Source organism: Tursiops truncatus, chromosome 18 (assembly GCF_011762595.2).
Source record: "Tursiops truncatus isolate mTurTru1 chromosome 18, mTurTru1.mat.Y, whole genome shotgun sequence".
NCBI classification, from domain to species: domain Eukaryota; kingdom Metazoa; phylum Chordata; class Mammalia; order Artiodactyla; family Delphinidae; genus Tursiops; species Tursiops truncatus.
In genome coordinates, this window is record NC_047051.1 from 76,149,713 (window position 1) to 76,171,581 (window position 21,869).

Consider the following 21,869-nt stretch of genomic DNA (forward strand, 5'->3'; position numbering starts at 1 on the left):
TACAAGGAGCCAGGCACCGTGATTGTCTCCAGCTTGGGAATATTGTGTTTGGAAACCCTCGTTTGCCTAGCACGTGTAGCAAGGACAGAACTTGTCCTGGACATGCAGGCAACGTCGTGTGTGAGACAGAAGGTTGCTCATGCTGACCAGGTCCTGTCTTTGTGTAGTTTTCCAGAGTTTCCATCTGACCCCTGATATCAGTTCTCAATAGCATGCTGTTTTTGGTTATTTGTAACACTTTCTAAAGGACTTCCATGTGTTGTCTTAGTTTGCTCCTTCGTCTTTTGAGTTATTACAGTCCTTGTTTTACAGGAAGGAGACACAACCTGACTCGTCAGTTCTCACTATTAACTGCCTGAACGTTAGCCACAGGGCTGCTGTTGGGCTTTTTAAGCAATACTGATGTGTGGACCCATCTCCAGAGGTTCAGCAGGTCCTGGGGAGTGGGGGTGGATGTGAGAGTCTCCATGCTGGCAGTAAGCAGAAAGGCCAGCCGGGGCTGTGCAACCCGCTGAGGGGACTGGGGGTGCGGAGCTGGGGCACGGAGCTGGTGTTTGGCCCTGAGTGAGGGGCTTTTCCACTGCTGCAGGCAGCCCTGCTTCTTGGACCCTTCCTGGAGAAGCAGGTGGTGTCTGGTTTGGGATGCAGCATTACTCACTTTATACATCTGTGTGGTTAGGTAAATTGTCAGCAGTTGCAAACTAATGTATGTCTGTAATGACCACAGGGAAGCCGGAACAGGCAGATCTATGTAAGGGAAATAATGCCGTAGTCGTTTATTAGTGCTTAAAACTGTGAAAGAAAACTGTTCCCTTGACCGTGAGACTGTCGAGGAGGAAACGCTCTGACTTTCGCTCTATGAGACTGTTTTGGTGGCGCTTTGGTGTTGTTTTGCAGGGTGAATGTGGACTTGTTCACATCACAGATGTGAGTCTTTGCTGGCTCGGATGCCGTCTTATTTTTTACCTGTTTTTAACAACGTTATATCTGTTCGCTGAGTCATTACTTTCCTAGGCCTCTCCACCTGTATCACCATCAGTGGCAGTTGGCCACTTCTCAGAGTAGCTTTTCACCGAAAACCCAGTTTGTCTCACTTCCCGGGAATTGTGCACGTGGTGCTGAGCAGCCGCGAGCAGGTCGTGCTGGGGCGGGCGCTCAACATTCAGCTGGGCGTGCTCTCCCACTGCGATTTGGGCCTTCAGTAAAAGCGCCCTGTGTACTTGCAGGGCCTTGCTCACCTCCTGGTGGTTGCCCATGAATATCAGCTTTCTGCTTCGCAGGGCCGGTAAGCACATTGGCCTGAAGCCCGCTGGGTTTCTGTCGCACTCTGCCTCTTGCCAGCTCTAGCACCTGGATAAGGGGCATCACCGCGATGCAGGCCCTTCGTATTTGTTGTAGGATTAAGTGAATTAACATATAGCACTTAGAACAGTGCTTCGCGTGTTTTCGGTGCTAAATAGACAGTGGCTGTTACTGTTATCGTTTTCGTGTAGTTGGAACGACGTTGGTATGTATTTTTGAAAAACTTTACCCCATAATCCATATTCAGTTATACAGACTTCAGGAAATGGAGAAATGTAAGAAGAAAATAATTATATAATGGTGCCATCTAGAGATAACCAATATGAAAATTAGTGTATACTTTTCAGTCTTTCCCCCGCTTTGCACATACGTAAATATGCTTTTAAAATATCCATGACATCATAGTATAAATGTTTTATAATGTGCTTTAACTTAACGTAGTGGCTGTTTTCTTGTGTTCAATATCTGTCTAGTTATCTTTAATGGCTTCTCCGTAGTTCGTGGTGCTAATCCCCACTTTTGGATGTAGAGGTTGTTTCTAGTTTTCATTGTGGTAGACAGTGATCTGTGTGATGGCCATTTCTGTACAGAATCCTGCATCTTTGATTATCTCTGAAGGAGAAATTCCCTGGTAGGGCAGTGCATAGGTCAAAGGTAGGGCTTTTAAACATTTAAAGCACTATTGCCCAATTGTCTCCAGAGACATTTTTATCCTTCTGCCTTGCCTGTAGCAGTGTGTGAGAGCACGCCTTTGCAGTCAGTCCTGTGACTGCCTGTATCAGTTGCTTCTCTTGCCCTCGGGAAAATGGAAGCCCCTTGGGGTAAACATTTTGGCTTTTCTTTCTTGTAGCGTCTGCAGTGCCCGCAGATATGACGCAGTCAAGGTTTCCTCCATTGGACTCGCAAAGGAGGATGTGAAAGGAAAGCTGCTAGACTAGGAAATCAAAGTTGAAAACTGTAGACGTTGGCAGAGCTCCTTCCAGCTTTCTGACAAGTAACCTCTGGCTGTTCCGGGGTCGCTCTATAAAGGGGGAACTCTGGCTGGAAGCACGGCTTGAGACTGTGTGCAGAGGTGCCGATTTCCCTCTGTGTGAGTGATGAAGTTTTCATTTTCTGTCTTTAAAGTCGGGAGAGAAGGGAAAGGTATTAGGCGGGCTCTCCAGTGTTGTAATCAGCTAGGCTGATGGGCTGATGAGTTAGGGAAAGAACTCATCTTTCTAAAACGTTCGTCGTCTTTGTGTATTTCCGACAGACAGATTCTTTTGTTAAACTTCTTTGTCCTCGTGCTCAGTTCTCTTCTAGATTTTTAACAAGGTTATGATTGAGATTTTCTCCAAAAGAATATTTAAAAATACTATTGGAATAACTAAGCGATGCTCATGTGAAAACTTGAAACTTGTTGATGTAGGCTTCAGGATTAATTGAAACAAAGACAAAGGTATATAGTCCTTTCCCTGGGAATGAGATGCCCCACCCAGGTGTTACCTTCGACCTAGATTCAGGTAAAGTTGTTTGCTACAACTTCATACTGAAGGTGTGTTTGAGGTCACACAGCAATCTGTCATCTTAGCTGGTCACCTGTGCTCCTGACTCCATGGTGAGCTGGAAGTGTTAGGTAATGATGTAGTATTTATTGACCGACTCAATTCTTGAAGTCAGTTTATTCATGTTTTTGCCAGAACTTGCCGTTTAAAGAAGTTGAGAGACAGTAAGTAATTAAAAAGTCATTTAGGAGATGAATAACTATTCTCTGAATATCTTGTAGGTACTTATAAGCAGAGAATGTCGAATTCTACTCTGATATTATGATTCTATTTAATTTTTCCTGGCAGACAGTGTCTGCGTTCACCCTCTGTGTTCCATTGTAGAGCCTGGCCAGCTGTCCTGTGGGCGAGTGGTTAGTCCCTTCTGCATCCAGGCTGCTTTCCACTGTGGAGAACTAGACTTCCCTTCAGGTCTTCGGGTGTCTCATTGTCTAGATCAGCACCATCCAATAGAAATACAATGTGAGCCACATTTGTTTTTTTAAAACTTCCTGGAAACTACATTAAAAAAAAGTGAAAAGAAACATGAAGTTATTTTTAATAATACATTGTCTTTAACCCAGTGTACCTATAACGTTCTTATTTCAACGTGTAGTTAACATTAAAATATTATTGACGTTACTTTGTCTTTTCACATTAAGTCTTTAAAATCTGGTGTGTGTTTCTCACACTCGCAGCACCTCTCACTCTGAATCAGCTACACTGGAAGCGCTCAGCAGCTCACAAGGCAGGCGGCCCCACGTTGGACCGCGCGAGTCTAGGTCACTGGAGAGGCTGGGGGTGGGCAGTCAGCTTGGAATTAAATGGGGTTAGCATTTGTCAGGTACAAAGTAGGTGCCTAGGCGTTTCACATGTGCTGTATCGTCTAACCCTCCCAGATGTCCTGCGGAGGAGGTGGTGCTTTCCCCATTTTGCAGCCGAGGAGATGGAGACTTGAGGTGGTGAGGAGGTCTCGGGTCACAGCCCAGCGGGTGCGAACCAGCGTTTGCGTTCTGCCGGGCACGCTGTGCCCGGGCTGGACTAGGTGAACTGAGGATCGCAGGGCAGTCCTCTTAGCCTGACTCCTAGCGGGGGTTCTCAGGGGAGCTTGGTTGGTGGCAGGGCTGGCCTCGTGGGCATGCCACCGAGTCGTCACGCGGAGCCCCGTGCTGGGTTTAATGCTCTGCTGTCCCCCTCTGACGAGCTCTGCAGCTTCAGTTTGCGCTGGGCCTCCCCTGGTGGCGGTGCTCTTAGAGGAGCCCGAGAGGTGGCGAGAATGAGTGGCGGCCCCTGAGTGCCCACTGCATCCTGGGCCCTGCCCCGTGGACGCGGGTCAGCTCGCTCAGTCTTCAAGCAGCTCTCTCAGGTTGTATCGTTCTGCCCGCGCTGTGACTAGGAAACCAAGGCGCTGGCGTGTAGGGTGCCTGCCTACGTCCACAGCTAGTGAAGGTGGAGCAGCCCGCCGTCCCGCTCATCAGAGGCCTCCTGAACAGTGACACCCCTTAAGAAGCTTCCCGAAGAGGTTCAGGAACAGAGCAAGGTGGAATTAAGGGTGAAATGGGAAAAGTGGAGGCGGCTCGGATATTTTAAGCTCCTGTCACTTGTCGTATCGATGAGGCTAAAGCCCCAGGCTGGTCCCGGGCAGGCTGGGTGAGCCCAGTGAGCTGTGTCCCTGACCCAGGCTGGAGGAGACGGAGGAGCGAGGCCGAGATGGGACGCGGCAGCTCGGCCCGCGTCCGTCCCCGCCGCGAGGGCACCTCCTCGTCTCTCGTGCACTGAGGTTCAGTGCAGCTTCCAAGGCAGCCGCCATTCCTCCCGCCTGTCAGTAGTAATGACAGGAAGCAACACACGGACCTGGGGCTGCTTTTCCAAAGGGTCCTTTTGAGGACTGTTGACCACTGTTGGGTGGTGGAGGGTGGGAGGCAGGAGAACTGTGGGGTGAAAGGGGAGGACGGCTCTCTTGGAGGAATTGGAATCATGTCTCTTCACTTTGTGTCTGACTCTTCGGAGCCTCCAGGAAGGGGCTCGGCTACAGGCTGGGTGTTGGGCTGGGCACGTGTCCGCGTCCTGCAAAGCCAGAGTTGCAGTCTTCAGTGAAGCTTCTCCCTCCTCATCCAGCCCACTGGCCTGGGAACCTCGAGGGCACTGTGAATACACGTGGGTCCCAGTGCTGGCATGCATAGGCACTCAGGTCAGATCTGTGTTGAATGCGTGAGACCAAGGATGAACAAGATGGACGGGACAGCAGTAAGGTTTAGTCCGTTAATGTTCACTTTATCCATGTGAACGATTGTGCCTCCACCCTTTTAGCTCATGTTGCAGGGTTCTGATGTGTCGTTCAGACGCGCTTCATGGGAATGGACTGTCCCTTGCAGGAAGGATGGTCTCAGCCGTGGCCAGCTGCCGAGGAGGCGCCAGCATACGGGACAGGTGCGTTCAGGACGCTCTGTAGGGCTTTGAAGGTAGACACCCTGCTGGTCTCCGCTCTTGGGTCAGACCTCAATTTGGATGTCCATGAATTGGGTTTGTATGAGGGCAGATCCCCAGAAGATGTCTGGAAACGTTCGGGGCAGATAAGGACCCGTAGCCCCTTTGGGACTCAGTTTCTTCTGTAAAATGCGACTTTGAAAAGGATAATCTGTAGACCTTGGAATCGGTCTGTGTGATCATCTGAGAGGCAGAAGATGAGACACCGCGACATCTTTACTTCAGTTTATTGTGTTGATGATGGTTAGCTTGTCGCTTTCGAGGGGCATTTATTAGTAAAATTCTAGTTGTTTCATCTTTCCACAGCTGCTCATTTTGTCAGGGCTCCCTCTTGGAGCTCCTTCACGCAAGGTGCTCATTTAAGAAGGAGGCTACCTGGCTAATGCCCAGCCCGTGCCACAGATGGTGCTTGAAAATGAGGTCGTGCTTAGCTGAGCAGTAGCTGCAGCATCGAGGCATGCCAGCGGGTCTGTTAGTTTCACCTTGTGACCTGAATTGAGCCTGAAGGCAGCTTTGGATCCTGTGGAGTCGTGTGTCGGTTACTCTGAGTCATTTGGAAGAGTATCTGGAGCAGCTCTTGTGTATCCCAGGGAGTGATATCCGGCTGCCAGTGCGGTTCCGGTTCCGAGGCTAGGAGCCCACTGCCCACTTCACTAAGCCGAGAGGGGAGACTTGATCCCGGAAGTGCTTTCTTTAGTACTGCAGGGTAGCAAAAGCATCTCCTGACTTGTTTAAAACAAAAACAAAAACAAAAACACTTACATTTTTCTAAGATCGGTAAGAGTACTTTCATTCCATTCACTATTGTTTCCATTGTTGCACTAAGTCTCCTATCAACTGGAATGAGAAAGGTGCCTCAGTTTCTGCCAAAGGGAGAACTGCGTTGAGAGTCTAGATCTCTTACAGAAGTTTTGGTTTCAGTGGGTTTATAGCTGCTCTGCGGGAAAATTGATCTCAGTTCTTGCATCTTATTTGTGAGACAGCTGGTGTCGTGTGTTGGTTTTCTGTAGCTGCCTAACAAATGACCCCAAATGTAGTGGCAGAAACACTGCCATTTCCTGCCTCTCAGCTCTGCAGTGAGGCCGGCGGTCCGGTGAGCTCGGCTGGGCTCTGTGCTTGGGCTCTCACAGGCCCTGGACGGGGTGTGAGCTGGGTGGGCTCTTGGCGGGAGCCTCGGGGGGGGACATTTGTTTCCACGTGCCGAGGTGGTGCACAGGGCTGCGTTCTTGGTCCCCACCGTGTCCTCGGGCCGCACCGTGGAAGGCCGTGGGAGGGCCTGGAGCAGGGCGGGCAGCTGTGTGTTGGAGAAGCCCACGTGCCGCTCTGCCGTGTGCCCTTGTCCCTCTACACGCTCTTTCTCCTGTTGCAAACTGGTCACGGCCCAGTGGCCTTTGGGAAGCGACTCAGGTAGAGCAGCTGCTGTTGGACGCTGCGTTCTGCCTGCACGTGGGGAGAGTCCTGAGCTGGTGCGACCGCCTGTTTCTCTGGCCGTGGGAAATTCTAGTCGCTTGGGGTCCTGCCTTTTGACCTCATTCCCCTCTTTTACTTCCTATTTCCCACCTTTTTTAAGTCTAGTAAAACAGACTTCTTTGAATATCTTTTAGCTGTCACTTTTCTATTGATATTTTCATTTTAAAACAAATCAAGAAAATCCCCATTGGTCTCTCAGGAAGGGGACCCCTTTTCCTGACAGGCATTTCCCCGTTGGTCTCGCAGGAAGGCGCAGCCCCTTCCCCCCGTTGCCCTAAAGCAGTTTGTGTCCCTGAGGAGTTCCCTTAAGTCCTGGGAACCAGCGAGCGGAGAGATTCCCAGTGAATAATTACAGAGCAAAACAAATCTCGAGGCCTTTCAGACCGTGTTTAGATGTGAAGATCTGCATTTTGTATGTTTTAAAAAATGAACTTCCTAGCCAGAATATGCATTTCTGACCTAATTTGTCCCAAATTTTGGACCCAATTTATTTGGTGTGTAGTGGGTATTTTCCCTGGTAGTTTAGAGGAAGGTCCTGGTCCTTGAGCTGAGAAGGGAAGGGCCTCGCTCCCTCCGACCGTTAGCATCTTCCACCGTGCTCTGGGGTTAGTGACGTGCGTGCACGTGCTCTTCAGGAAGACTGATAGGTAGATCGTGGTGCCCGCTTGGGCTGTAGACTGTGGAGCTTTTAAGGTAGTGATTCCAGCATCCCCTTGGAGAGTATCTGATTTAATTAGTTCGTGTTTAAAGCTGACCTGGCAGGCCCTTTAAATGACGGTTTGGTGACATCAGGAGCGGTCTGGCCGGGAGAGGGAGCCGTGTGTTTTCCCCAGGCTTGCCAAAGGGCCAAGGGGCCTGGCCAGCTGAGGAGACGGAGAGGGAAGTCTGCTTTCCTCCGGACTTCTTGTGGCAGAATGAGGCCAGCCTGGCTGTGCCGGGCATTTGAGGGAAGTTGGTGTGGCCGTGATTGAAGTGACGGGGGCCTGTCAGGTCGCTGGTTTGAGTCCTTGTTCCATGAGACCTTTACAGGAAAACTGTGGATGGTGAGTGGAGTCTTCGCTGTCTACTTAAAAGTGAAGCCAGAGTGGCGAGGGGATGCGAGAGAGAGCCTCGTAATCTGCCCCCCCCCACCCCCCCCCTTTTTTTTTTTTTTTTTTTTTGCGGTACGCGGGCCTCTCACTATTGTGGCCTCTCCCATTGCGGAGCACAGGCTCCGGACGCGCAGGCTCAGCGGCCATGGCTCACGGGCCCAGCCGCTCCGCGGCATGTGGGATCCTCCCGGACCAGGGCACGAACCCGCGTCCCCTGCACCGGCAGGCGGACTCTCAGCCACTGCGCCACCCGGGAAGCCCTGCCCCCCTCTTCTTTATTTTGAGAGGTTTAAAACTAGCAGAAAGGCAGGAAGACTAGGGTAAGTGCCCTGTGCCTTCACTCCATCGTTGTGCAGACATTGCTGCACTAACCATTTAACCGTGTGCACGCATCGTGCCACTGGCCTCTTCGTGCTCTCAGCACGTGCATTTGTACAACGGGGACCTCCTCCCGTGCAACCATGTCCTGCTGGCACAGCCCCGACACTGTACACTGTTCCAGGGAGGCCGTCTCAGACGCGGTCCCAGGGGTCTCCAGGTGACCTTTGTGGCTTTTCTTTAAACACAGGCACCAAACAGAGGTCTTGTGTTGCATTCAGTTTGTCGTGTCTCGTTGGCCTCTGTAGTTTCCAGAACGGTTCCTCCACCGTTATCCTTGATGACTTGCACGTTTTTGAAGAATCTGGGGTGGTTATCATGCAGACTGCCCCACAGTCTGGACAGGATCTGATTCAGGTCAAACGTTTTAGGCAGGAATTCTGCACAGGTGCTGTTCTGTGTTCCCGTGGGTCGTATCAGACCTACGATGTTGACGTGCTCTGTGCTGCCAGCGCTGAGTTCCATCACTTGGCTAAGGTGACGTCCACCAGGTCTCTCCGTTGTGAAGGTGCCCTTTCCCTTTGTACTCGCCATGCAGTCTGTAGGGCGGGGCCCCAGAGCCCTTTGCCCGGGGCTCCTTCCTCTCGGGGTTGCCCGATGGGGACTTGCGGCACGAGGCTGCCTCTGGGACCTCAAGCTCTGGTCAGGAAGGGACATTTGAGGGAGGTGTTGGGATCTGAGCTAGAAAGTTGTGTATATTTTGGCATGTGGGAGAGGAGAAAATGTTACCTCTGCTTTCCAGAATCTGAAGACCGGTACTGTTTGTGAACTTAGCTATTCACTTCTGAGCTCCGCATACCTGTGTACAAACTTCCCATACTTTTGTAGATACTGTATTTTTTACAAATGGAAGGTTTGTGGCAACTATCCGTGGAGCAAGTCTGTTGGTGCTATTTTTCCGACAGCATTTGCTCACTTCACGCTCACTTCATATCTGTGTCGCATTTGGGTAGTTCTCAACGTATTTCATGCTTTTCCATTATTATATTTGTTATGGTGATCTGTGATTAGTGATCTTTGTTACTATTGTAATTGTTTTGGGTTGTCACAAACCACACCCACATAAGACGGCAGAACTTAATAAATGTTGTGTGTGTTCTCATCACCCCACCAACCAGCCGTTCCCTCTCCTCCAGCCTCCCTGTCCCGAGGCACAACAATATTGAAATTAGGCCAGTTAATAACCCTACAGTGGCCTCTTGAGTGTTCAAGTGAAAGGAAGAATTGCACGTCTCTCACTTTAATTCAAAAGCTAGACATGATTAAGCTTAGGAAGCTGTGTCAAAAGCTGAGATAGGCTAAAAGCTAGGCCTCTTGCACCAAACAGTTAGCCAAGTTGTAAAATGCAAAGGAAAAGTTCTTGAGGGAAATTAAAAGTGCTACTCCAGTGAACACACAAATAAGAAAGCAAAACAGCCTTATTGGTAATATGGAGAAAATTTTAGTGAGCCGGATAGCAGATGAAACAAGCCACAACGTTCCCTTATGCCAAAGCCTAATCTAGAGCAACTCCCTCTCTTTAATTCTATGAAGGCTGAGAGAGGTGAAGCTACGGAAGAAAAGTTTGAAGCTGGCAGAGGTTGTTGCTTCATGAGGTTGAAGGAGAGAAGCCATCACCCTAACATAAAAGTACAAGGTCAAGCAGCAAGTGCTGATATGGAAGCTGCAGCAAGTTATCCAGAAGATCTAGCTAAGATAATCAGTGAAGGCGGCTACACTACACAGCAGATTTTTAATGTAGATGAAACAGCCTTCTATTGGAACAAGATGCTATCTAGGACTCTCATAGCTAGAGAGGAGAAGTCAGTACCTGGCTTCAAAGGTCAGACTGCCTCTTTCATTAGGGGCTAATGCAGCAGGTGACATTAAGTTGAAGCCAGTGCTCATTTACTATTCTGAAAATCCTAGGGCCCTTAAGAATTATGCTAAAGTACTCTGCCTGCGCTCTGTAAATGGGACAACAAAGCCTGAATGGCAGTACGTTTGTGTATAACATGGTTTACTGAATATTTTAAGCCTACTCTTGAGACCTACTGCTCAGAAAGATTCCTTTCAAAATGTTACTGCTCATTGACAATGTACCTGGTCACCCAGGAGCTCTGATGGAGATATACAATGAGATTAATGTTGTTTCCATGTTGCTAACACTATATCCTTTCTGCAGCCCATGGATCAAGGAGGAATTCCAACTTTTAAGTCTTATTATTTAAAGAGTGCATTTTGTAAGGCTACAGCTGCCGCGGATGGTGATTCCTCTGATGGATCAGGGCAGTCAGTTGAAAACCTTCTGGAAAGGATTTACCGTTCTGGATGCCATTAAGAACATTTGTGATTCATAGGAAATGGTCAAAATACCAACATGAACAGAGTTTGGAAGAAGTTGATTCCAACCCTCATGGATGACTTCAAGGGGTTCAGGACCTCAGTAGAGGAAGGAACTGCAGATGTGGTGGAAACAGCAAGAGAACTAGAACTAGAAGTGGAGCCTGAAGGTGGGACTGAATTGCTGCCACCTTACAATAAAACATTAACGGACGAGGAGCTGCTTCTTATGGATGAGCAGAGGAAGTGGTTTCCTGAGATGGAATCTGCTCCTGGTGAAGAGGCTGTGAAGGTGGTTGAAATGACACCAAAGGATTTAGAATATGATGTAAACTTAGTTGATACAGCAGCGGCAGGGTGTGTGAGGACTGACTGCGATTTTGAAACAAGTTCCACTGTGAGTAAAATGGTATCAGACAGCACCGCATCCTGCAGAGAAATCGTGAAAGGAAGAGTCCGTCGACGTGGCAGACTTCATTGTTGTCTTATTTTAAGAAATTGCAGCAGCCGCCCCAGCCTTCAGCGACCACGAACCACCCTGAAAAGTCAGCAGCCATCAGTGTCGAGGCCAGAGCCTCCACCAGCAAAAGATTATGACTAGCTGAAGGCTCAGATGATGGTTGGCATTTTTTAGCTATAAAGTATTTTAAAATTAAGACATGCACCTTTTTTTCTTAGACATAATGCTGTTGCACACTCAACAGACTGCAGTATAAACATAACTTATTTGCTCTGGGAAACCAAAAAATTCATGGGACTCTATTGTGATATTCGCTTTATCGCAGTGGTCTGGAACCGAACCTGCAATATCTCCAAGGTGTGCCTGTCAAGGCCTTTAAAGCCGCATAGCAGCTTGCTGACTGGCTCCTAAGCACCGAAGCAGCCACAAGGCAGTGTTGCCAGGTAGCTGCAGTGAGCCCCGGTACACAGAGGAGAAATGAGATGTGGGGAGGTGAGGGAATATGCCTGATCTCTAATAGTCACTAAGGGGCAGAGTTGGTACTTGAATCCAGGTTTACAGAGATTCCAGAACTTATACATTTAGAACTAAAGGTCAGCTGGAAGAAGGGGACAGCGGCCCTCCAGTTGGTGGAAGCTCCGTTAAGAGGGAAGACGGTGGGCACCTGGGCATTTGATCTTCTCTAGGGAACCACTGAATGTAGTGTCTATAATTCATGCAATTTGAATTTGTAATAAATGTGTTAATGTAGTTATAAATAATCTGCACCATGCAACTGAAGAGGGAATTTACTTAAGATTTAGGGGGTTCAGTTGCAGAATGTTAATTTTCTACATATCCCTCCAGCATTTTGGGTGTAATATGTGACTCAGTTAAAGCCCTTCAGTGTGGTGAAAGATTTATAACTGGAGAATAAAGGAATTAGAGCCCATGGCTCGCTAGCAACTTTATTTAAAGCCTGAATAAATTCTGTCCTTGTTGCATTTGTTAACCGCTTATCTCTTACTTAGTGGTGAATTTATTAAAAATTCAGATTGCACAACAGCTGTCTGGATTTTGTGTGTGTGTGTACTGGTTGTGATGTAAAATGCATTCTCTGTTGAGGATCATGGTCAGGAATTTGAAGCACATCAGTCAAATGGCGATGTTTGGAGGACCAGGAAGGACAAGGCAGCTCAGGGGATGGGATGTATGTATAGGGAGAGTCTCATGTTGGTCCAGCTTCAGATTTGACACCTCTTTGCCAAGAGAAGACCTGGAAACTTCCCTTCTCGTTTTCCAGCATCTTGTTGGCATCTTACTTTAGAACCGGCCCTGGGAGAGGAGAGTTTGAATTCTCATGCGACTGGAGCGTTCCTAGGATGACTGGTACACAGCTCAGATAGGATGAGGTGGTGGATCCTTCAACCAGAGCATTTATTGGGTAGAATGTGTTATAGGAGACTGAAGAGTAAGTTTCTATTTCATTGTGCGTGTAGAACAGGGACGTGTTTTTCCAGGTGCTGTTAGTCTGCACAGGATTTATGAGGACATTCCCTGAGCCTTGTTCTGAGGAGACACAGAGGCACAACATGTGTCTGCCAGACGCATCGTGGAGCGTCGTGTGGCTCATGAAATGAATCTATGTAACTGGGCTACAGGGCAGTGACTGTAAGTCCTGCAGGAGGGACGGTGACATGGGGTTGGGATTTAGAGAGAGAAGGAGACCCTCCAGTTGGCCAGGTTGGGTGCCCCTGGGTGGGTGGGGCCTGCCGCTGCTTCCTGCTTCCTCCAGGCTTCTCAAGTTGATTTGTGGAGTTGAACCAACAAAACGTCCTAAAATTGGTGAACTGTCCTAAAGAGAAATTACAGGGGAATTGTGGCGTTCCGGGTCCTAACTGCTTGGGGGTATGTGATAACCTTGAACTTTGATGGGAAAATTTTAGCGTTCTCTTGGAGATCATAATAGGCTTGGAAGGGAGTGCTCAGACTAGATAGACAAGTGCCCAAATGTTTGAGAAAACTTTTTATTAAGAGAAATTGGGCCCAGCACTGGGGACTCAAATATAGCCCTACAAGGTGGAATTAAGACCAGTAAGTGGCGAAGAATTCTGGGGAGACAGCGTGCCAGTGGCCACGTTGTCCTCATATTAGCATTGTGTTTGTGCTGGCAAGCTTTAGTAAACAGTACTTATTTTGAAATCAGTGCACGATGTACACGTACTGGAAACAGGAAGTTAAATAGAGAAAGGCAGAGAGAGATGTAGCATTTTACTGCATTTAGGTAGAAGTGCTGGCGCCTAATTTTCAGAAAAAAACAAAGATGTTCTGAATGAAAATGTTTGGTCACAGCTGAGTTTTTCTTGGCTTTATTTCTGTATGAAATGGTCTGAACACCTCCATCTGGATGGTTTGATCTCGCATCTACCCTGAAGTCTCATGTCAAGCACCATCTACGATTCTCACTTTTCTGGTCACTCAAGCTTCCTTTGAACGTCTCGTGTGTGTGGTGAAAGTTAAACTTGCGTAGCGTTGAATAGTTTGTGACGTACTCGTACTTTCTCATTTTCTCACTGTAATAGCTCATTCTTTCAAAGCCCTTTCGTTTTTACCCGTGAAATCCTCTTGTAAGCTGGCTCCTCCTGTCTGTCCTGCTCTGGCTTCCTTTAGATCCGCATGAAAGGACAGGACTTGGCACCCGTGCCCTGAGTCCTCACAGCCCCTCTGTGTCCCACATTTTACTAACTGCACTGTTCGGTGATTCTTAATTTTTCAGTAGCTCCCTTTATAAATAATGAGCCCGAAGCCTGTATCTCTTGGTTTATTGTCTTAGACTTTACTCCTGTCTGAAAGCTGAGGAACTCAGTGTGACTCTGCGGGCCCCTGTAGGCAGGGCCGAGGGAGGGCACTTTGTTAAGGCCTTGGTAGGGTGGGCCGTGTTTCCTGCGGGCTTTGGTGGGGGGTTGGTTACTGTCGACAAGTTTCCTGTCTGCCGGGCTGCTCCTGTCCTGGTGCTCTGGCCGGAGAGGGCAGGCTTCTCCCGGCACTTTGTTAGTCTGCACCCTTTGGTGTGTCTGGATTGCAGGCTTCTCCAGCACCCAGTCTGGGGGAGCACAAAGAAGATGCAGAGGACCCACTGCCATGTTGTTTCTCAGGTCTTGAAGCCCGTGGGCAGTTGGCCTGTCATGTCCAGCACTGTCTTGTCCTACGTTTGTTCTACATGGACGCCCAGGGCTTTTTGCTGCACTGAGGCGGAGGAGTAGGAGAGTGTGTCTGCCGCATCTTGTTCGGAGCCGGAACTCACCTGTCCTCCTCTTTACTATTCTGTCAAACGTGGCCCTGGTTCCTCTTCCTGTTTGTGAATACGGGCCCAGTAGCTGATGGGAGTGTAAAGCCACGTAGGCGGTGGGATGCCTTCACCGTAGGGGCGTGGCTGGGAGCAGGCAGGGGAACTGTGGATGATGCCCATGAGCAGGGTGGAGGGGTGGACTGTCCCTGCATCCCATTTCCTTGCCCCCCTCCAGCTCTGGGACAGTTCAGGCTTTATTGTGGTTAGAGCTCCTAGGGTATTTCATTTTTGTTTCCTCCTATCAGTGTCTGTTACGTGGGTCTAGCAGCACCTCAAGTGTGTCACTGACGTTGGGAAGCCAGTGCAGGCAGTGGTCTCTCCTCGATGGGGTCTAGAAGCTTGGCCTCTCCTAGAGGAAGGGGCTGTTGTGCTGCGGTTTACTGGGTGCTGTTATCCTGCCGTCCGCACTGTTCCCCCAGGCTCCTCACAGGTGCTGTTTAGAGCGCTTCTTGATCATGCAAAGCCCGTCTATTTCCTGTCCTCAAGGATTCCCTAAGCCTCACTGCGACTGCTCATGGCCTCTCCGCTACCCCCTTTAGCACTGCAGTGGAGTCTTTATTACTGTTTTTTTTTTTAATACTTAATCATACCAACTCGTCTCACGTTAAGTTCCTGCCCTCCAACCTCAAGTGCTGTTGGGCATTCATACTACATCAGACCACACTCCTTAACACACTCACTTTCCACTCACCCAGATACTTTTTTTTTTAAAAATAAAGTATGTTTGGTTATATACTAGATATATTTTTAAAATTTTTCTTTTTATTTATTTATTTATTTGCTTGCGTCGGGTCTTAGTTGTGGCACTCAGGATCTTCATTGCAGCATGCGGGATCTCCTGGTGCAGCATGCAGGCATGCGGGCTTCTCTCCAGTTGTGGCTCGCGGGCTCCAGAATGTGTGGGCTTTGTGGCTCGCGGGCTTAGGCCCCATGGCACGTGGGATCTTAGCTCCCCGACCAGGGATTGAACCCATGTCCCTGGCATTGGAATGCAGATTCTTAACCACTGGACCACCAGAGAAGTCCCGTTTATTACTATTTTTTTTAAAGCCTGCCTTTTCTGTTATTTCAGTGGAACCTTGGGAGGGATGGAAGGTTATGTATGTGTGCAGTTTACTGTCTTGAAATGTTTCTCAAAGTTTGGGTTTTATAACTACTTGTTTTGAGTATTAAAGTTAATGCAAGGTACTCATTGCCCTTTTGGCTCTCTGTGTTAGCACCTAAACTAATTGTCAGCCTAAGTAGTTGTTGTGACCTGCCCAGACCCTCTCTGTCTGGCGACCGTGTGGCTGTCCTCTGCAGGCTTGCCTCACTGTCCCTAGGAGTCAGACTAGGAGCCCACGGTGGGCTGAACGGGTGCTGCGCCTGTGCCAGCTGGCTCTGGGACCCGTGGGCCCATGGGTGCTGCCCCACTGACCCATGTGTGTGGCAGGGGGAGCAGCAGTGACTGATCAGGTTCAATTCTTTGCTCTCCTGTGGAACCTGTCATACCGTGTTTTGGAGCCTCATTTTTCCCCTTTAGAAAATAAGACTGACATGAAATCTGCAGCATAGCACCCCGGGGATGCTTCAGTGGATGCTTCATCCTCTTCTTCCTCACCTGCTGATGTCTGTCTGGGATGATTGCTCCTTTACGGTGGACAGAGACGTAGCAGCCCTTTCATTGCATCAGTCATCTTGCCTCGCTTCTCAGGACTTTGTTCTCCCTTCCGCCCCAGCCCTTCCTGGAAACTACCTAAAATATTTGGTATCTCTTTTCTTGTATAAGTGGTCCCTGTCCTAGTGTTTTGGCATTGATACAGTGGAATCCACAAAATTGAATATGATTCAATTGTCATTTTAAACTAAAAGAAATGGGGGGCACATTGGGTGAAAGTGCTGTGTATTGATAGAATCCGTCATCAAACTTTAATTTTATCCCTAGGGCGTAGGAGTAGGTGGAATTAAGTACAAAATCTACAGCAGCCAAGGAGGCGAGAATTCCCTGCTGGATCCCTGTTTTCCACATGTCTATCCCCAACAATGTGGACCATTTGCATTAAACCTAAATAGCACAACTTACTTAAGATTCGTCTTTACTCATCTTGTTCTAAAATCACAGATTCCATCTGACAATGTGATAGGACAAGATTATATTTTTAAACTTCGAGAACCACACTCCAGAACTGTGCCCAAAGTAACAATTTCTTGTGTCAGAAATAGCTTCCTCATGAACTCTTCTGAGGAGCTGACCTGGCTGCTTGCATTTGGAATATTAAGGCTGCATGAGCTGAGAAAGTGCTTGGTTGGTCTGCCTTGCGTTGATGAGGGGGTCTCTCCATTAGTACTGGGGTGGGGGAAGGAAGACTTCTCCACATTGCCTGGTATTTTCTCCTTGGGTACACCCAGGGGTGTCATCAGCTGGTGGTGACATCATTAAGGGGTGAGTCACCTACTTCTGCGTTTGTATCAGTGTGGCCGGCTGGGTCAGAGTCTGCTGTGGTCGTGATGTCTGGGTTCTGTGAAGGCCAGGTCGCTGTGATTGCCGATGAGACTCTGGGGCGGTGGTGGTAACAGCTCATTACTGCTGTGTCGTCCTTTACTGGATCCGTCGGTCCGTGCCGGTGCTGCACAGGGCTGCCTTACCGGCCTGCCCCAAGTCGCACGCGTGTGCAGGTCGCCAGGAGGCTGCTGCACGTGATCGCCTGGGCCTTGCGCAGCTCGCCTTGCCGCTCTGCCTCTGGCCGTGTGGCTGTGACTCAGGCAGGGCCAGCCAGGTGCAGCGGAGGTGGTGGACTGGTTGGCTGTGGCCTGGAGCTGCTGGCAGCCGTGTTACCTCATGAGCCAGGACGTTCCTGGAGCTGCAGCCCACGCAGAGGCGAGCCGAGTCAGGAGGTGGCCTGAAGCTTCCGACTTCAGTGCTTGTGGTCCTTGCCATTCTTGACTTGTTGGTTATGAGAACCAGTCATTTCTTCTGTTGTTCAAGCCAGTTTGAGTTGGGTTTCACTTGCTTACAGTTGGAAGGTCCCTGACTAACAAGATCTTTGTTACGTGGAGTATAACACACTCTATTTTGTGAAGTGAAGTTGGCTTTTCTGCTCTGTTGTGTGGAAGGTAGTGCTGATTTCCAGTGCCACCTGTGCATTTGGACTCCAGGGTGAAGCAGCTAACTGATGCTGGGGTTAGGGGAGCCTTTCAGACGGAAGTGTTCGTCATCGTCCCATTACCCTGCTGGGGCGGGGGTCTGCCCCACTTTGTCAGGAATGCCAGCGCTCTGCCGAGTGGCTGTGACATCCGATGGGCCCAGGTAGAAGGGTGGCAGCTGGACTTGGGGAGAAGAGTGTGGCGCAGGAAGCAGGACTCCCGTAGGGGTGGGCAGGCGGCTGGTTTCCCAGCAGGGCCACCCCTCCCTCCTGAAGGTGGGGCGTGGCCCCTACCCCCGAGTGGAGCAGTCTGGAGCGCTGGCCATGCCATTCCTGCGATGCAGGCCCCGGGGCTTCCTTCCCTCTCCTGCTGTCGCTGCCCATCACTGGCTCTAGGGCCTTGTCCGTGCCGAGAGGACACAGCCAGGCGGTGAGCTGTCGTTCCAGAGCCTCAGCCCCGGGAGCTGTCAGGCTGGCCGTGGACACCTGGGGCCTCCCCGTGGGAGACTGAGCCACGTCCGCGCCAGGTGGCTCTGGGCTCCTCTGACACGCAGACCACCTGTGCTTAGGCCTCTGAGTTTTAGGGTGACTTGCTATATGGACGGGATGACCTGGAGGTTACAGGTGGCGCTGTGCTCTGGTCTCCTTCCATCTCCTGAGCCCACCTTCCTTCCTGGCTCTCATGGCACCTGCTCAAGGTTGCTGATAAACGGGGAGGGGAGAGGAAGTCTTCTGAGCGAGAATGAGCTCTTTCAGGGCGAGCACGGAGGCATTTGTGTCTTTTCTTGGAGATTTCTGTAAAGCAGCAGCCTTTAGCAGTTACGTGATGACCGTCTTTAGAATTTGGGAGGAAGGGAAGAACTTTGTTTGCTATGGAGTGATAGGTACTTTTTGGGGAGCAGTCTTATTTTGAATAACGGGGAATTCTGTGACTCGGCCTAAGAGGTTTTAACTTGTACCATTTAGGGTTAAAATGGTCCAACTTTACATGAGCTGACTGCTTCACTTTAATACCGTTTTGTTCCTGCTTGTTGTTTGGAGATGTCCTCTCCCCTTCAAGAGCCAGTTCAGTTAGGGAGAATGTGGGATGTGGATGTATCGCCAGCTCTTGCCAGGGGGCTGTGTTAGCCAGCAGCCCCCTCGTCCCCGCGGCTGACAACACTGAAGGTGTATCCTGCCCGTCTTGTTGGCTGCAGAGACGGGGTTGCTCTGCTCCGAGTGTCCTCTTTATTCTCGGGTCCAGGCTGGTGGGGCAGCTCCAGTGTGGGCCTTGCCATGCTCACTTAAGGGGAAAGACCGGGGAGGCTGGCTGGAACGCCCGAAGGCTCCTGAAGCTTCGCTTGGGGCCTGGCGCGCATTGTCCTGCTCAGAGCGGGTACGTGTGCTCACAGCTCGTTGGCCGGAGCCCATGGGAAGGCGTGGCAGTGGGTGGGGACGCACACCCCTCTTTAGGGGTGACCTGGAGTTAGACAGAGGAAGTTGGGGGACTTCCCTGGTGGCGCAGTGGTTAAGAATCCGCCTGCCAACGCAGGGGACACGGGTTCGAACCCTGGCCCAGGAAGGTCCCACATGCCACGGAGCAACTAAGCCCGTGTGCCACAACTACTGAGCCTGCGCTCTAGAGCCCGAGAGCCACAACTACTGAAGCCCGCGTGCCTAGAGCCCGTGCTCTGCAACAAGAGAAGCCACCGCAATGAGAAGCCTGCGTACCGCAACAAACAGTAGCCCCTGCTCACCACAGCTAGAGAAAGCCCGCACGCAGTAACGAAGACCCAATGCAGCCGCAAATAGATAAATAAATAAATTTTAAAAGAATAAAAAAAGGAAGTTGGAAAATAGTGGGATGAACGTGAACTTTCTGGATTGACGCATCAGTTCTTATCTCGTGCCTTGGAAACCTCTTTATTTTACAACATTATTGGTGACGCTTCCCTGAAAACCACGGCGGCTCTTTCTGCCAAAGCACGGTCATCCTCTTTCTGGCTAGAGGTTTGCACGTTTGAGAGCTCCGGCCCATGCATGTGGGTCACCCTGATGGCCTCGCCCTGCCAGGTTGGTGCTGGTGACGGTCGACATATGTGCAGCCTCATCTTCCTTAGGTGCAGATGAGTCCTCCTTATTTCAGGTGTTAGTTCTGGAACTAAACCTGAACATCTGGAAATGTGATATTAAGTAGAAATAAGGAATATGTCAGAATAGGATAATTTAGAGGGCTGGCAGAAGTTGAGGCTGGGAGGTTGAGCTTGGGCCAGGTGCTTGACGGTCAGGCTCAGCCCTTTTGGTGGTGTGGCACTGCCAGTGTTTTCTGAGGGTCAGTGGTCAGAGCGTTGGGTGCTCTGAGGACCTGGACCTCTGCTGGACAGACGCGGAGCGATGCCGGTGGTGGAGCTGCTGCCGCCTCTGGTGTGCACAGAGCTCTGCGGGGAGCCTTGGCGTTGCGGCGAGTGACGTGGCCACCCGCCCAAGCGCGAGCTGGGGCGCTGCTGGGGGCCCGTGGAGGGCAGCGCCTGCCGCTGTGCGGAGCCGTGTGGTCTGTTCTCTGCACAGGCTCTCGAGTGTTCTTCTCCGTTCCCGAGCACCCCACCTTGAGGAAGGTTTCTTTGTTTTGTTTTGTAGTTGTTTGTATTACAGAAAAAGAGAATTTTCCTTGGTTGAACGTAGTTATCAATGGGTCAGTTTTTTCAGGAGACCTTGAGGTTTGGTGTACAAGATTGAGTATCTGTAATTTCACTCATTTTTGAACTTGGGGGTCATTGGCACGGTGCTGCCTCCCGCCGTTGGCGTCCTCATCCTCAGGCCTTTGTTCCTTGTTCCGTCTCAAGGATGCGAAGCCGAGGCCCAGAGGGCTTCAGTACACGGAGTAGGGCAGCCTTCAAGCTCGGAAGGACTGTCCACCTCCTTCCCAGCTCATCCCAACCTCGCTCCCCTTTGTGGGTGACGACAGACACTTCTCAGAAAGTATTTTTATGTCCCACTTTAAATACTCTGGGTCCCTTCTAGCCTGGTTTCCACATGGTGTGGTATTTGTTGTATTGCATTACGTAGTATTGTTTCTTTTGAAAGTAAGATATTAAAAATGAACTATAATACATTTAATATTATGAGTTTCTTTGGTAGAAAACTGGTAGGATAAGTTTGAGAATATTGGATTAGTCTACTGTACCTTTAATTCACTTAAATATAAAAGTGAGGGTGAGTTTTTGGAAATACACGTTCCCAGTTGGGTAGATTCCAAGATCTTTGGGGTATGTGTTCCCTCTTCTCTGTGCTTATAAGGGATGGTCATGGGTGCGAGGGAGTGAGCCTGCCTGGGGAGAGGGTTCCTGACACCTTCCCTCTCTCTCCAGGGAGGTGCTTCTCACTGTTGGCTGCATGGAATCACCTGACGAGTGTTAACATTCTGATTCAGGGTCCCTTTCTTGGAGATTCTAATTTGTTGATAATTAGTCTGGGATGTGGCTTGAGTGTCTTGGTTTTCTAAGGTCCTTGGAGATCCTAACGTGCGGCCCCTCCTGAGAACCCCCTGAGGAAAGGCATGGGAGCGTGGACCTGAGAGGCGTGGAGGGTGGGTGTGTGTGCCCTCAGCCCGCACGGCAGGTCCACGGGAGGGGCAGGCTTATCTCCTAAGCATGAGCGCCCCGGGGTCACTGTGTGCCCTGTTAATGAGACCTTCCTCTATTCCCACAGTACAGACTTTCTCTGTACCCTAAGATTTTTCAGTCTTTGCTCTTTGTTGAATAGATTTCTATTTCAGGAGGTAGTCAGTCTTCTTTCTCTAGAGAAGCACCTTAGTCAAAACATTTTATTGACTCAGAATGTGCATTTTTTTCCCTCTCGGTGGCAAGCGTTTGTCTCATCTCATTGTGTAGCTTCCTGTTAAGAAATGTGGTGTGTGTGTGAATTCACTTAAGTTCTGATGTCACTTTGGAGCCCATTGGTGGGCCGTTTCAGCCAACCAGACGCTTCCTGGTATCCAAGTAAAAAAGATATATAGTTCTGGAATAACAGGAAATTTCAGTTTTCAACATCCTGTTTTTCTGGGTTTTGTGACTCTCTGCCTCACCACGATGAAGGTTAGTGGATGTTTTCATGTATATTTCTTTTTTTGCAGAATACCACGATTTGAATTTTCCAAGCTCTAGAATTAGAACTTGAGAGCTGAGATCACCTGCTCCCACCTTTTATGAGAGAAGGCACTTTTATGTCCTGCGCAGAAGGAAGCTGAGGCCTGTTGAGGGTCCTACTTTGATAAAAAATGCAACCAGCCCATTACAAAATGTAGCTGGATGTATCAGCCTAGATCATGCTCTCATCTGACTTGGAAATTTCTTTTTAAATAATAGATATCAGAACAAATGAGTTAAAGTCTGTGCTATTAGGTGATTC

At 49.6% G+C, this 21,869-nt stretch overlaps 1 protein-coding gene across 15 annotated transcripts in view; it reads left to right on the top strand.

Annotated features, from left to right (window-relative positions):
• The window catches only part of ARHGEF7 (Rho guanine nucleotide exchange factor 7), a 169,318-nt gene that overhangs the window by 31,352 nt on the left and 116,097 nt on the right, over positions 1-21,869 (top strand). Inside the window, exon 1 of one of the 15 annotated variants that reach the window (XM_073795416.1) lies at positions 21,498-21,556. The exons of the other annotated variants lie outside the window; for them this stretch is intronic. Within the exon in view, the coding sequence (XP_073651517.1) occupies positions 21,551-21,556 (6 nt within the window). The 5' untranslated portion in view covers positions 21,498-21,550. Of the gene's footprint in view, positions 1-21,497; positions 21,557-21,869 lie in introns of those variants that run through there. 15 annotated transcript variants of the gene reach the window in all.